This window comes from Nerophis lumbriciformis, linkage group LG31 (genome assembly GCF_033978685.3).
Source record: "Nerophis lumbriciformis linkage group LG31, RoL_Nlum_v2.1, whole genome shotgun sequence".
NCBI lineage: Eukaryota > Metazoa > Chordata > Actinopteri > Syngnathiformes > Syngnathidae > Nerophis > Nerophis lumbriciformis.
This window is the reverse complement of record NC_084578.2, coordinates 13,787,629-13,803,413: the sequence shown is the minus strand read 5'-3', so window position 1 is coordinate 13,803,413 and position 15,785 is coordinate 13,787,629. Positions and strand designations below refer to the sequence as shown.

The window sequence follows — 15,785 nt, the reverse complement described above, 5'->3', positions numbered from 1 at the left end:
GTCATCTTCCGGGAATGTAAACAATGAAACACCGGCTGTGTTATCCGGCACAACAGTCAAGGGGTGCATTCTACAGCGGGGGTGCATTATCCGGCACAACACCTGCCGCAATACCCACCTACAGCTTTCTTCTTTGCTGTCTCCATTGTTCATTGAACAAATTGCAAAAGATTCACCAACACAGATGTCTAGAATACTGTGGAATTTTGCGATGAAAACAGACGACTTAATGGCTGGCCACCATGCTGTCCCAAAATGTCCTCCACAATCCGTGACGTCACGCGCAGGCGTCATCATACCGAGACGTTTTCAGCAGGATATTTCGCGCGAAATTTAAAATCGCACTTTAGTAAGCTAACCCGACCGTATTGGCATGTGTTGCAATGTTAAGATTTCATCATTGATATATAAACTATCAGACTGCGTGGTCGGTAGTAGTGAGTTTCAGTTTTTAATGAACACTCCCAGGTGTACCTCGCCTCTCGCCCAAACTCACCTGGGACCGGCTCCATCTTACCGGCGATCCTAATGAGGACAAGCGGTGTAGAAAATGGATGGATTTGCAACACAAACAGAAATCCACCCCAAAAAAAGAATGTTTACCGTTAAACAACCACTATAATTATTTTTACAATATTTTATTGTATCTCAGGGTTTGTTCAGGGTTTGCTTTTTCGCTCCGTTCCTGGAACCAAAGCCTCTGACGCACTACATACCTCACAGGCCTGAATTAGATCACAACCTACACTTACGTAACTTTGAGTGCTGCTGGACAAGGTTGAACTTTTGGCCGCTTTGATCGTTGCTTTTTCACTTTTTCTGTTTTTTTCCCCCACTCGGAAGCCGGTTCGACTCACCTGCAGGCTTCCTTTCTTGCCCCCGGGGAGACGCTGAGGTGATGCCACCGCATGCGTAGAGAGCGCTGTGCTGCAAATGAGCACACTCGGCCTGTAGCTACGGACATCAAAAGGATATGTTAGTTTTTTTTGGTGCAGTTTGATGCCGGACCGTTGACAAGGCAAGAATAGTGAAGCAACACACATGCAGAAAGAATGTGTTATGTTAGTGTCTTCATTTACAGCCTGATAGTGTATCAGCCAGGGGGTCTGCACAACTACTATCTCTCCCCATTCTCTCTAACCTCGCTCACCCCCTTTGCTTGTCTAGACAGACATTTTTCTCTTTGTCAGATAGCGCCGAGAACACAGGCGGCTGTTAAAGATCTTTGCTGCCCCCTACTGCTCACCTAAAAAGGAGGTGTGTGTGTGTAAAACCCCCAAACACACCAAGGTTGAATTGATCTCACACTGTGAGACGGACGGGTGGGTAAACGGCGTGTATGTGAGCATTTTCCGACCCAGCACGGATATGCTGGTGTTTGGCGATAACAATCCCCCCTGAGACAGAGACGCTAAAGGAAGATTGTGAAGCAGGCAGTCGGGAAGATAAAAGGTGTGACATTTAACTCCTTCCTAAGGACAGAGGTCATCTCAATTAGTCCCCGTCCTTCTCATAGCACCGAGCGCTTGGCTTTGAGGATTGTTTTGGGGAAATAACACGTAGTAAACGCAAGGCTCACATCAGTGACGTGCAGTCAGGGGAGGCAGGTGAGGCGGGGCCTCACGTGCCATCATGGAAAGAAAAAAAATAATTAAATTGTTATATGCATCCAGTGATTATACTATAAAGTTATTGTCCATTTAACTTCACCAGTTTTAGATTATTTTTATTCAAAATTGCTGAATTTTCACATTTCCGTTCAAATACTGAGAAGAGACTTGCGGTGAGGCACCAGCCAGTTGAGCCTCATCATGGATTGCGCAATGACTCGGCTAACTGCTGGCCTGCTGTGCAGTGAGACCGTATTGCTATATGAATTATATTATACATTTCCATAGTTTAGTTAGATGAGGTATATAATGTACAGTGTATTTTGTCAACTACTGTATGTGTGTAACGTATTTTTTGTGCTGAGCAATCATAAAACTGCGAAGACGCACTGTGTGAGGCTCGCAGTAATCCCGCCTCATGGTGGTAGAGGGCTCTAGTGATCCCAGAGATCATTTCTGCGACTACTCCACTGCAGAAGAAGTGACAACAAGCAGCAACAGTTAGCGATCGTTTATTTTTTCCTCTAGCCTGGACTTTTAACATGGAGGATTACATATCTAAAATAAAACAGTTTTCTAAACTGGACTTTCAATCGAAGCAGGAGGTAATAATTAAAGGAAGATCTCCATCGAGACAGAAAGACTTTTAAAACTGAAGAAAGATAAGGAAGACTTCTATAAACAAGTTATCGATGCTTTTGTTCAAAAGGAGCGGTGCATGGACTTCATTTATAAGTAAAGGTAAGACCATAATAACGTTTTTTTTATTAAATGTGCTTTTTTGTGTGCTACAGTTTGTATGTGTAAAGTTAAGTTAAAGTACCAATGATTGTCACACACACACTAGGTGTGGTGAAATTTGTCCTCTGCATTTGACCCATCCCCTTGATCACCCCCTGGGAGGTGAGGGGAGCAGTGGGCAGCAGCGGTGACCGCGCCCGGGAATCATTTTTGGTGATTTAACCCCCAATTCCAACCCTTGATGCTGAGTGCCAAGCAGGGAAGAATGCTGGTATGAGCTTTTAAACATTACCCGTTAACTGCTGCCAATCAAATGGTGTATAATATACTCTTTCGGGTTCATATGTTTGTAAATCTGACTGTGATGAAGTCAGTGCCTCACCAGCCATGAACCTCACCGCACGTCACTGGCTCACATACATACTTGCCAACCTTGAGACCTCCGAATTCGGGAGATTGGGGGGGGAGGCGGGGTTAAGGGTAGAGGAGTATATTTATAGCTAGAATTCACTGAAATTCATAGCTAGAATTCACTGAAATTCAAATACTTCTTATATATAACTTTCAGTGAATTCTAGCTATATATATATATATAAATAAAATAAATACTTGAATTTCAGTGTTCATTTATTTACACATATTATTTATTTTAGTTTTATTCGGCCTTTATTTAACCAGGTAAAAATCCCAAGGGAGACCTGGCCAAGAGGGCAGCAGCAAGGTTACATTAAAAACAGTAAACAAGACATAAAACATCACATTTACAACATTAAAACTTGCTCACATGACACATGTGCATACAGACAAGGTAGACTGCAGTCCTTTCACAGAAGCTTTAAACTCATTCAACGTAACAAGGGTTTGAAGTTTGATATTCGATTGTAGGTTATTCCAAGTCTTCGGTGCTGAAAACCTAAATGCTTTCTTGCCCAGTTCAGTTCTTACTTTGGGGACGACAAATTGCAGAACATTTATTAAACGAAGACTGTGACTTCCTTGTTTCTTTGTTAAAAGACAAGACAGATAAGATGGAGTGATACCCAGAATGGTTTTGTAGATGAAAACATACCGATGATTGAGGCGTCGAGCACATAAAGATGTCCAGTTAACCATTGAGTATAATACGCATATATATAATATACACACACATAACACTCCTCTACTCATTGTTGTATTTGAAAGTGCAATGCTTTGCAGCCAGTAGCACAGCCTTTGAAGGAGCATAGGTATGGGCAGCATATGTGAAATTCAATTTGAAGGAAAGGAGTGAGTTTAGGGTTGAATTGTCCATCCTCGTTCTAGTCTCTGTCACTATCTTTCTAACAATGCTGAACACCCTCTCTGATGATGCATTGCTGTGCGGCACGCACAAAAGTCTCTTCTTCGTTCTTCTGCTTGGTCTCCTTATTTTGTGCACTCTCCAAAAGCTGTAGATGTTATGACGTGACTGGGCCGGCACGCTGTTTATATGAAGGAAAAGCGAACGTGACTACAGGCTGTCCTCACTCAGGTCCACATGGACCTTAAAGGCACGCCCCCAATATTGTTGTCCGGCTGGAAATCGGGAGAATTTCGGGAGAATGGTTGTCCCGGGAGATTTTCGGGAGAGGCACTGAAATTCGGGAGTCTCCCGGAAAATTCGGGAGGGTTGGCAAGTATGCTCACATATGCTCTGCAATCAGTGTTGGTCATCCATCCATCCATCCATTTGCTACCGCTTGTCCCTTACGGCAGTGGTCCCCAACCCCCGGTTCGGGTACCGGTACCGGTCCGTGACGCATTTGCTACCGGGCCGCACAGAAACATTAAATTAATTTATAAATGGCTGCCTTTTCCCCGACTTAACTTCCGCCTGTCCCACTAGTACAGGGATGTCAAACTCATTTTAGTTGAGAAAAATCTACTCCCAAGTGGGCTGGACTGGTAAAATCCCGGCACGATAACTTAAAAATAAAGACAACTTCAGATTGTTTTCTTTTTATTTAAAAATAGAACAAGCACATTCTGAAATTGTACAAATCATAATGTTATTGGGTGGTTTTTTTACACTTACATGTTGCGGTTAATAGTATTCTACCTTTATTTGTCGTTATTTATATTTTCTGAATAAATTATGTGATAATGTGCGTCAGTCAACTCATTGGTGTTAATTTTCAATCTGGCAGGATAAAAAAATGCATCTCAAAATCAAATTACAGGATGTTATTTATATAATTTGATTAGAGATGTCCGATAATATCGGCAGTACGATATTATCGGCCAATAAATGCTTTAAAATGTAATATCAGAAATTATCGGTATCGGTTTTAAAATTATCGGTATCGGTTTCAAAAAGTAAAATGTATGACTTTTTTAAACGCCACTGTGTAGGTAGAAGTACAGAGCGCCAATAAACCTTAAAACCAATGCCTTTGCGTGCCAGCCCAATCATCCTTGGTCAACAGCCATACAGGTCACACTAAGGGTGGCCGTATAAACAACTTTAACACTGTTACAAATATGCACCACACTGTGAACCCACACCAAACGAAAATGACAAACACATTTCGGGAGAACATCCGCACCATAACAGAACATAAACACAACAGAACAAATACCCAGAACCCCTTGCAGCACTAACTCTTCCGGGATGCTACAATATACACCCCCCCGCTGCCCCCTGCCCCGCCCCCCCCCACACCTAAACCCCGCCCACCTCAACCTCCTCATGCTCTCTCAGGGAGAGCATGTCCCAAATTCCAAGCTGCTGTTTTGAGGCATGTTAAAAAAAATAATGCACTTTGTGACTTCAATAATAAAAATGGCAGTGCCATGTTGACATTTTTTTCCATAACTTGAGTTGATTTATTTTGGAAAACCTTGTTACATTGTTTAATGCATCCAGCGGGACATCACAACAAAATTAGTCATAATAATGTGTTAATTTCACGACTGTATATATCGGTATCGGTTGATATCGTAATCGGTAATTAAGAGTTGGACAATATCGGAATATCGGATATCGGCAAAAAAGCCATTATCGGACATCTCTAAATTTGATCGTTTTCCTCGACTGATGTACTAACATCATGTTGTTTGTTTTGTACATACACTATATTGTCAAAAGAATTTGGCCACCTGCCTTTACTCACATATGAACTTGAAGTGCCATCCCATGGAATTGTCCAAAAAGTTTTGGTATCCTGGAGCATTTAAAGTTCCTTTCACTGGAACTAAGCGGCCAAGCCCAACTCCTGAAAAACAACCCCACACCATAATTCCTCCTCCACCAAATTTCACACTCGGCACAATGCAGTCGGAAATGTAGCGTTCTCCTGGCAACCGCCAAACCCAGACTGGTCCATCAGATTGCCAAATGGAAAAGCGTGATTCATCACTCCAGAGAAGGCGGCTCCACTGCTCTAGAGTCCAGTGGTGACGTGCTTTACACCACTGCATCCCATGCTTTGCATTGGACTTGGTGATGTATGGCTTAGATACAGCTGCTCGGCCATGGAAACCCATTCCATGAAGCTCTCTGCGATGAAACAAAAATTGAGCTGTTTGGCCACAATACCCAGCAATATGTTTAGAGGAGAAAAGGTAAGGCCTTTAATCGCAGGAACACCATGCCTACCGTCAAGCATGGTGGTGGTAGTATTATGCTCTGGGCCTGTTTTGCTGCCAATTGAACTGGTGCTTTACAGAGAGTAAACGGGACAATGAAAAAGGAGGATTACCTCCAAATTTTTCAGGACAACCTAAAATCATCAGCCCGGAGGTTGGTTCTTGGGCGCAGTTGGGTGTTCCAACAGGACAATGACCCCCAAACACACGTCAAAAGTGGTAAAGGAATGGCTAAATCAGGCTAGAATTAAGGTTTTAGAATGGCCTTCCCAAAGTCCTGACTTAAACGTGTGGCCAATGCTGAAGAAACAAGTCCATGTCAGAAAACCAACAAATTTAGCTGAACTGCACCAATTTTGTCAAGAGGAGTGGTCAAAAATTCAACCAGAAGCTTGTGGATGGCTACTAAAAGCGCCTTATTGCAGTGAAACTTGCCAAGGGACATGTAAGCAAATATTAACATTGCTGTATGTATACTTTTGACCCAGCAGATTTGGTCACGTTTTCAGTAGACCCATAATAAATTCATAAAAGAACCAAACTTCATGAATGTTTTTTGTGACCAACAAGTATGTGCTCCAATCACTCTATCACAAAAAAATAAGAGTTGTAGAAATTATTGGAAACTCAAGACAGCCATGACATTATGTTCTTTACAAGTGGATGTAAACTTTTGACCACGACTGTAAATGGGAAGGGGAGAGCCAAGTGACATCACCTTCAAAAACTGTTTCTCACCACTCCACTTTCGAAATTGACACCAAAGCGTATTTAATTCATATTATCTAGACGACAAGGAAGTGTACATAGGTCCCCTTTAAGAGGGCAATCAACAGGAATAGGAACAGTGGCGTTAGTAATACAGTAACTGGTACAATAGACTATGATAGTGGTATGCAATACTTGACTGTAAAAATCCAGCACAAGGCAGTTTCATGCTGCTTAAGATGGAGGTTAATGACATTCTGACCACAGCGACCTTCCGCCCAGTTTTGATCTACAGTTCAATGGTGGCTGTCACTCTCTCTGATAGCTCAGACAGCGGACTGCTTGATTATGCGCAGTCAGGCAGTGCCTCGCATTGGTTATATTCCCTACAATAAGAATATTGCATGGGCACAGGAACATAAACCAGAATATTTTTGAGCTGCTTGTCATAATATGCAATACTTTATGTGTGTCATTTGCTTGGAAGAAGCACTGCTGCACTCACGCACAAAACCTCCATGTCCACCGTGACTCAAGTGAAGACGAAAAATGCTAAACCAGACCCTTTAACCCAGGGGTGTCCAAACTTTTTGACTAGCGGGCTGCATTGGGCTGAAAAAATTTGGTCGAAAGCCGACGGCAGGTAAACTAACTATATATATAAATATGACACGTTGGGAAGACTATGTCTCCCGGCTGGCCTGGGAACGCCTCGGGATCCCCCGGGAGGAGCTGGACGAAGTGGCTGGGGAGAGGGAAGTCTGGGCTTCCCTGTTTAGGCTGCTGCCCCCGCGACCCGACCTCGGATAAGCGGAAGAAGATGGTTGGATATATATATATATATATATACATATATATCTACATATATATACAAGCCTGTTTTACGAAACAGGCTTGTCATAGCAATATGATTTGCCTGAGCGGCGAGGAGACACCGAGAGTAACAAGTGGTAGAAAATGGATTAGAAAGGACAGATTTTAAAAAATGATAATAAAAAAAATTAAAAAAAATTAAAAAAATATATATATGTATATTATAATATATGTCCATCCATCCATCCATCCATCCATCTTCTTCCGCTTATCCGAGGTCGGGTCGCGGGGGCAGCAGCCTAAGCAGGGAAGCCCAGACTTCCCTCTCCCCAGCCACTTCGTCCAGCTCCTCCCGGGGGATCCCGAGGCGTTCCCAGGCCAGCCGGGAGACATAGTCTTCCCAACGTGTCCTGGGTGTTCCTCGTGGCCTCCTACCGGTCGGACATGCCCTAAACACCTCCTTAGGGAGGCGCTCGGGTGGCATCCTGACCAGATGCCCGAACCACCTCATCTGGCTCCTCTCGATGCGGAGGAACAGCGGCTTTACTTTGAGCTCCCCCCGGATGACAGAGCTTCTCACCCTATCTCTAAGGGAGAGCCCCGCCACCCGGCGGAGGAAACTCATTTCGGCCGCTTGTACCCGTGATTTTGTCCTTTCGGTCATAACCCAAAGCTCATGACCATAGGTGAGGATGGGAACGTAGATCGACCGGTAAATTGAGAGCTTTGCCTTCCGGCTCAGCTCCTTCTTCACCACAACGGATCGATACAGCGTCCACATTACTGAAGACGCCGCACCGATCCGCCTGTCGATCTCACGATCCACTCTTCCCTCACTCGTGAACAAGACTCCGAGGTACTTGAACTCCTCCACTTGGGGCAAGATCTCCTCCCCAACCCGGAGATGGCACTCCACCCTTTTCCGGGCGAGAACCATGGACTCGGACTTGGAGGTGCTGATTCTCATCCCAGTCGCTTCACACTCAGCTGCGAACCGATCCAGTGAGAGCTGAAGATCCTGGCCAGATGAAGCCATCAGGACCAAATCATCTGCAAAAAGCAGAGACCTAATCCTGCAGCCACCAAACCGGATCCCCTCAACGCCTTGACTGCGCCTAGAAATTCTGTCCATAAAAGTTATGAACAGAATCGGTGACAAAGGGCAGCCTTGGCGGAGTCCAACCCTCACCGGAAACGTGTCCGACTTACTGCCGGCAATGCGAACCAAGCTCTGACACTGATCATACAGGGAGCGGACCGCCACAATCAGACAGTCCGAAACCCCATACTCTCTGAGCACTCCCCACAGGACTTCCCGAGGGACACGGTCGAATGCCTTCTCCAAGTCCACAAAGCACATGTAGACTGGTTGGGCAAACTCCCATGCACCCTCAAGGACCCTGCCGAGAGTATAGAGCTGGTCCACAGTTCCACGACCAGGACGAAAACCACACTGTTCCTCCTGAATCCGAGGTTCGACTATCCGGCGTAGCCTCCTCTCCAGTACACCTGAATAGACCTTACCGGGAAGGCTGAGGAGTGTGATCCCACGATAGTTAGAACACACCCTCCGGTTCCCCTTTTTAAAGAGAGGAACCACCACCCCGGTCTGCCAATCCAGAGGTACTGCCCCCGATGTCCACGCGATGCTGCAGAGTCTTGTCAACCAAGACAGCCCTACAGCATCCAGAGCCTTAAGGAACTCCGGGCGGATCTCATCCACCCCCGGGGCCTTGCCACCGAGGAGCTTTTTAACTACCTCAGCAACCTCAGCCCCAGAAATAGGAGAGCCCACCACAGATTCCTCAGGCACTGCTTCCTCATAGGAAGACGTGTTGGTGGGATTGAGGAGGTCTTCGAAGTATTCCCTCCACCGATCCACAACTTCCGCAGTCGAGGTCAGCAGAACACCATCCGCACCATACACGGTGTTGGTAGTGCACTGCTTCCCCTTCCTGAGGCGGTGGATGGTGGTCCAGAATCGCTTCGAAGCCGTCCGGAAGTCGTTTTCCATGGCTTCCCCGAACTCCTCCCATGTCCGAGTTTTTGCCTCCGCGACCGCTGAAGCCGCACACCGCTTGGCCTGTCGGTACCTGTCCGCTGCCTCAGGAGTCCCATGAGCCAAAAGAACCCGATAGGACTCCTTCTTCAGCTTGACGGCATCCCTCACCGCCGGTGTCCACCAACGGGTTCTAGGATTACCGCCACGACAGGCACCAACTACCTTGCGGCCACAGCTCCAATCAGCCGCCTCGACAATAGAGGTGCGGAACATGGTCCACTCGGACTCAATGTCCAGCACCTCCCTCGTGACATGTTCAAAGTTCTTCCGGAGGTGGGAATTGAAACTCTCTCTGACAGGAGACTCTGCCAGACGTTCCCAGCAAACCCTCACAATGCGTTTGGGCCTGCCAGGTCTGTCCGGCATCCTCCCCCACCATCGCAGCCAACTCACCACCAGGTGGTGATCGGTAGAAAGCTCCGCCCCTCTCTTCACCCGAGTGTCCAAAACATGAGGCCGCAAATCCGATGACACAACTACAAAGTCGATCATAGAACTGCGGCCTAGGGTGTCCTGGTGCCAAGTGCACATATGGACACCCTTATGCTTGAACATGGTGTTCGTTATGGACAATCCGTGACGGGCACAAAAGTCCAATAACAAAACACCACTTGGGTTCAGATCCGGGCGGCCATTCTTCCCAATCACGCCTCTCCAGGTTTCACTGTCGTTGCCAATATGAGCGTTGAAGTCCCCCAGTAGAACGAGGGAATCACCCGGGGGAGCACTCTCAAGTACTCCCTCGAGTGAATCCAAAAAGGGTGGGTACTCTGAGCTGCTGTTTGGCGCGTAAGCGCAAACAACAGTCAGGACCCGTCCCCCCACCCGAAGGCGGAGGGAAGCTACCCTCTCGTCCACCGGGTTGAACTCCAACATGCAGGCTCTGAGCCGGGGGGCAACAAGAATTGCCACCCCAGCCCGTCGCCTCTCACTGCTGGCAACGCCAGAGTGGAAGAGAGTCCATCCCCTCTCGAGAGAACTGGTTCCAGAGCCCTTGCTGTGCGTCGAGGTGAGTCCGACTATATCCAACCGGAACTTCTCTACCTCGCGCACTAGCTCAGGCTCCTTCCCCCCAGCGAGGTGACGTTCCACGTCCCAAGAGCTAGCTTCTGTAGCCGAGGATCGGACCGCCAAGTGCCCTGCCTTCGGCTACCGCCCAGCTCACATTGCACCCGACCTCTATGGCCCCTGCTATGGGTGGTGAGCCCATTGGAGGGGGGACCCACGTTGCCTCTTCGGGCTGTGCCCGGCCGGGCCCCATGGGGACAGGCCCGGCCACCAGGCGCTCGCCATCGTGCCCCAACTCCGGGCCTGGCTCCGGAGGGGGGCCCCGGTGACCCGCGTCCGGGCGAGGGAAATCTGAGTCTCGGTTCTTGCATTTCCATAGAAGTCTTCGAGCTGCTCTTTGTCTGATCCCTCACCTAGGACCTGTTTGTCTTGGGAGACCCTACCAGGGGGCATAGAAGCCCCCGGACAACATAGCTCCTAGGATCATTGGGACACGCAAACTCCTCTACCACGTTAAGGTGGCAGCTCAGAGAGGAGTATAATATATGTATATATTTTATTTTTTATTTTTTAATTTTTTTTACTTGGGACTTCCCGCAGGCCGAATTTTGGATGTTAGCGGCCCGTATCCATGACCCCTGCCCTAATCTAATAATGTTACAATCAAGACACAATGCAATTTTATCAAAACATTTCAAATTAAAAAATGCCAACTTTCAAATGAATCACATCACATAAGGAACACAGGTAATGCCCGATTTAGGCCTTAAGAGGTAGTGACCACTTCTATTTGAGTACTAAACTGACCGTTTGTGTGTGTTTTGTGTGTGCTTTGCAGCTGTCACTCAGGTTTCAGCGGCCCCCAGTGTGACACCAAAGAGTACAACGTGCTCTACGTGGTCCCGGGCTCCGGAAAACTGCACTATGTCCTCATCGCCTCTATCATTGGAGCACTCCAGGTGGTCATCATCTGTGTAGTGGTGCTCTGCATCACAAGGTGAGTCATGCCCTGACAGACACGCACTCGTACAAGATGCTCCGAGCCTTACTAATGAGCCTCGGGGCGGCGTTCACAATGGAGTGTGTGTGTGTGTGGGATGAGTCACAGAGGGGACTTTGCCACTTCGGAGCCTAGAGGAAACACCTGGAGGGTCACCTTGCCTGTGTCATTTTTTTTCCCGGTGTATACTCGCATGAAAACACAGGTGCACATCAATGTATGTCCTCAAACTAAAGCCCACTCGTGGCCTGGCCTTAAGCTGAACCAGGCAATTTATGACATTTTAATAAAAGCCTTTTAAAGGTTTCAGGATGCACGGCAAAGGAGGCAGCAGTCTCGTAGGAGCAGGAGACAGGGTTAAGTAAATAAAGCATTAAAGGCAGAAAATATCACACTGTGAATACGGCGAGAATGTAATGAAAGTGCCCTGTTGCGCAGTGACTTCGTTTTAACGCACAAAAAAGTATATTTTTCAAGTTCCCAAGCTATTAAAAATTCTATTGTTATGTATTATCAAAAATCTAATTCACAAAGTTGTACTTTTGGGTAGCTTTTATTCATCATTTCTCTCTATTTTTTTTATTCATGCAATTGCTTTGTATAAAGCTCCTGATGTCACATTGATTGATTGATTGATTGATTGAAACTTTTATTAGTAGATTGCACAGTACAGTACATATTCCGTACAATTGACCACTAAATGGTAACACCCGAATACGTTTTTCGACTTGTTTATCCAAAGGCCTTAGTGGCCACATGTGTGGACAGCACCTTTTAGCTCTTATTTCCAAAATTGTGTACACTACTGAATTGGGGTCTTATGGCCACTTATGTGGACACGTATACTGCTATCTGGTGGTGTCAGAAGAGTATAACATACAATGGAATTTGGAGAAAAAAAAAAGTGTAAAAATAAAAATTTGCATGTCACTACACATGAAGTACACGTCTGTGTACTTATGGACTAAGTACATCATATAAAAAGATGATATTTAGTTTTTATTCTAATTTGGGTCCAATAAGCCCAAATAGCTAAGAGAAATAAAAAAAAGCATGTAAACAAACAGCTTGGGCCTTAAGAGGTTAAGTCTGGGTCCACGTTAATCAATTCATGGTAATGACTACATGACTAATTTGTTTTGGGTTGTTACGATTAATCAATTAATTTGATTAGAAAAAAGCTTTGATTGATTTCCGTTGTGTAACAAATACAAATCTATAAAATGGAATGCCCGTAACAGGCGTGTTTAGAACAGTGTTTTTCAAACTGGTACGTGTACCACTAAGGCTCCATCTAGTGGTACCCCAAAGAATTGCGTAATTCAGGGGTCTCCATACTGCAGCCCACAGCTTGTCCCAAGTTTTAGAGACACTGAATTCTGTTATGCCACCCAGTGGCCGATTATTATTGACCACGTATATTACAGGAGCATGCCTTGCACACCCTCATTGTATAGGTAGAACCTTTCCAAGTCGTGGTCCAATTAATCAAAGTTAAAACATGTGATATAAAAGCGCACAACTTGCCCACTGAACTATGTAGACATTATAAAAAAATGTCTAATAGTACCATACACAATTCAAAAATACACCCATTTTACCTATTTACAGTAGGCCTGATGGGTAATGTGCAAGACACGTACAGTCATGGTCAAAAGTGTACATACACTTGTAAAGAACATAATGTCATGGCTGTCTTGAGTTTCCAATCATTTCTACAACTCTTATTTTTTTGTGATAGAGTCATTGGAGCACATACTTGTTGGTCACAAAAAATATTCATTAAGTTTGGTTCTTTTATGAATTTATTATGGGTCTACTGAAAATGTGACCAAATCTGCTGGGTCAAAAGTATACATTCAGCAATGTTAATATTTGGTTACATGTCCATTGCCAAGTTTCACTGCACTTATAGAATAGAATAGAAAGTACTTTATTGATCCCTGGGGGAAATTCAGCACCACAGTTCGCTCACAATAGACAATAAACACTTGGGTATTTTTTACATGTGAATAATATAAATACAGTCTATTATACAGCATTATTCACATGTGAATAACATAAATACAGTCTATTATACAGCATTATTCACATGTGAATAATATAAATTGCTGGTTATTGTGGCCAAACAGCTGAATTCGTGTTTCATCTGACATCACATGGACAACGATAAGACCTTCTGGAGGAAAGTTCTGTGGTCAGATGAAACAAAAATTGAGCTGTTTGGCCACAATACCCAGCAATATGTTTGGAGGAGAAAAGGTGAGGCCTTTAATCCCAGGAACACCAAAACTACCGTCAAGCATGGTGGTGGTAGTTTTATGCCCTGGGCCTGTTTCGCTGCCAATGGAACTGGTGCTTTACAGAGAGTAAATGAGACAATGAAAAAGGAGGATTACCTCCAAATTCTTCAGGACAACCTAAAATCATCAGCCCGGAGGTTGGGTCTTGGGCATACTTGCCAACCCTCCCGGATTTTCCGGGAGACTCCCGAAATTCAGCGCCTCTCCCGAAAACCTCCCGGGACAAATTATCTCCCGAAAATCTCCCGAAATTCAGGTGGACTCAGGTCCGCCTGAATTTCCCACAATATAAACGGTGTGCCTGCCCAATGACGTTATAACTGTAGAATGATCGAGGGCGAGTTCTTGGTTCCTTATGTGGGTTTATTGTTAGGCAGTTTCATCAACGTCCTCCCAGCGCGGTAACAACACACAACAACAGCAGTCACGTTTTGGTCTGCCGTAAACAGCAATGTTGTGACACTCTTAAACAGGACAATGCTGCCATCTGGTGCATTTGATGAAAGCACTTTTGTGCGTGCCACACAGCAATGCATCATCAGAGAGGGTGTTCAGCATGGTTAGAAAAATAGTGACATAGAATAGAACAAGGATGGACAACTCAACCCTTAACTCAACAAGTATATGTGTAAATAAATGAACACTGAAATTCAAGTATTTATTTTATATATATATATATATATATATATATATATATACACAATAAAATAAATATATTTATAGCTAGAATTCACTGAAAGTCAATATATATATATATATATATATATATATATGAAATACTTGACTTGGTGAATTCTAGCTGTAAATATACTCCTCCCCTCTTAGCCACGCCCCTCCTCCACCTCCCGAAATCGGAGGTCTCAAGGTTGGCAAGTATGGTCTTGGGCGCAGTTGGGTGTTCCAACAGGACAATGACCCCAAACACACGTCAAAAGTGGTAAAGGAATGGCTAAATCAGGCGAGAATGAAGGTTTTAGAATGGCCTTCCCAAAGTCCTGACTTAAACGTGTGGACAATGCCAAAGAAACAAGTCCATGTCAGAAAACCAAAACATTTAGCTGAACTGCAGCAATTTTGTCTAGAGGACTGGTCAAAAATTCAAGCAGAAGCTTGCCAGAAGCTTGTGGATGGCTACCAAAATCGCCTTATTGCAGTGAAACTTGCCAAGGGACATGTAAGCAAATATTAACATTGCTGTATGTATACTTTTGACCCAGCAGATTTGGTCACATTTTCAGAAGACCCATAATAAATTCATAAAAGAACCAAACTTCATAAATATTTTTTGAGACCAACAAGTATGTGCTCCAATCACTCTATCACAATAAAATAAGAGTTGTAGAAATTATTGGAAACTCAAGACATGACATTATGTTCTATACAAGTGTATGTAAACTTTTGACCACGACTGTAGGTAATATAGACACTTTAATGATGTCTTGCCTTCATTATAAGTAGAGATGTCCGATAATATCGGAATGCCGATATTATCGGCCGATAAATGCTTTAAAATGTAATATCGGAAATTATCGGTTTCAAAAAGTAAAACTTATGACTTTATAAAACGCCGCTGTACGGAGTGGTACACGGACGTAGGGAGAAGAACAGAGCGCCAATAAACCTTAAAGACACTGCGTTTGCGTTCCGGCCCGATCACATGATATCTACGGCTTTTCAGAAACACAAGTGAATGCAAACCATACTAGGTCAACAGCCATACAGGTCACACTGAGGGTGGCCGTACAAACAACTTTAACACTGTTACAAATATGCGCCACACTGTGAACCCACACCAAACAAGAATGACAAACACATTTCGGGAGAACATCCGCACCGTAACAGAACAAATACCCAGAACCCCTTGCAGCACTAACTCTTCCGGGACGCTACAATATACACCCTCCGCTACCCCCTCCACCCCCCCCCCCCCCCTC

The 15,785-nt window shown here is 44.9% G+C and overlaps 1 protein-coding gene across 2 annotated transcripts in view; it reads left to right on the top strand.

The window, feature by feature from the left end:
• The window catches only part of LOC133574376 (tomoregulin-2-like), a 381,317-nt gene that overhangs the window by 364,081 nt on the left and 1,451 nt on the right, over nt 1-15,785 (top strand). For both annotated transcript variants that reach the window (XM_061926544.2, XM_061926545.2), the window contains exon 9: nt 11,387-11,545. In XM_061926544.2, the coding sequence (XP_061782528.1) occupies nt 11,387-11,545 (159 nt within the window). The remainder of the gene's footprint in view (nt 1-11,386; nt 11,546-15,785) is intronic.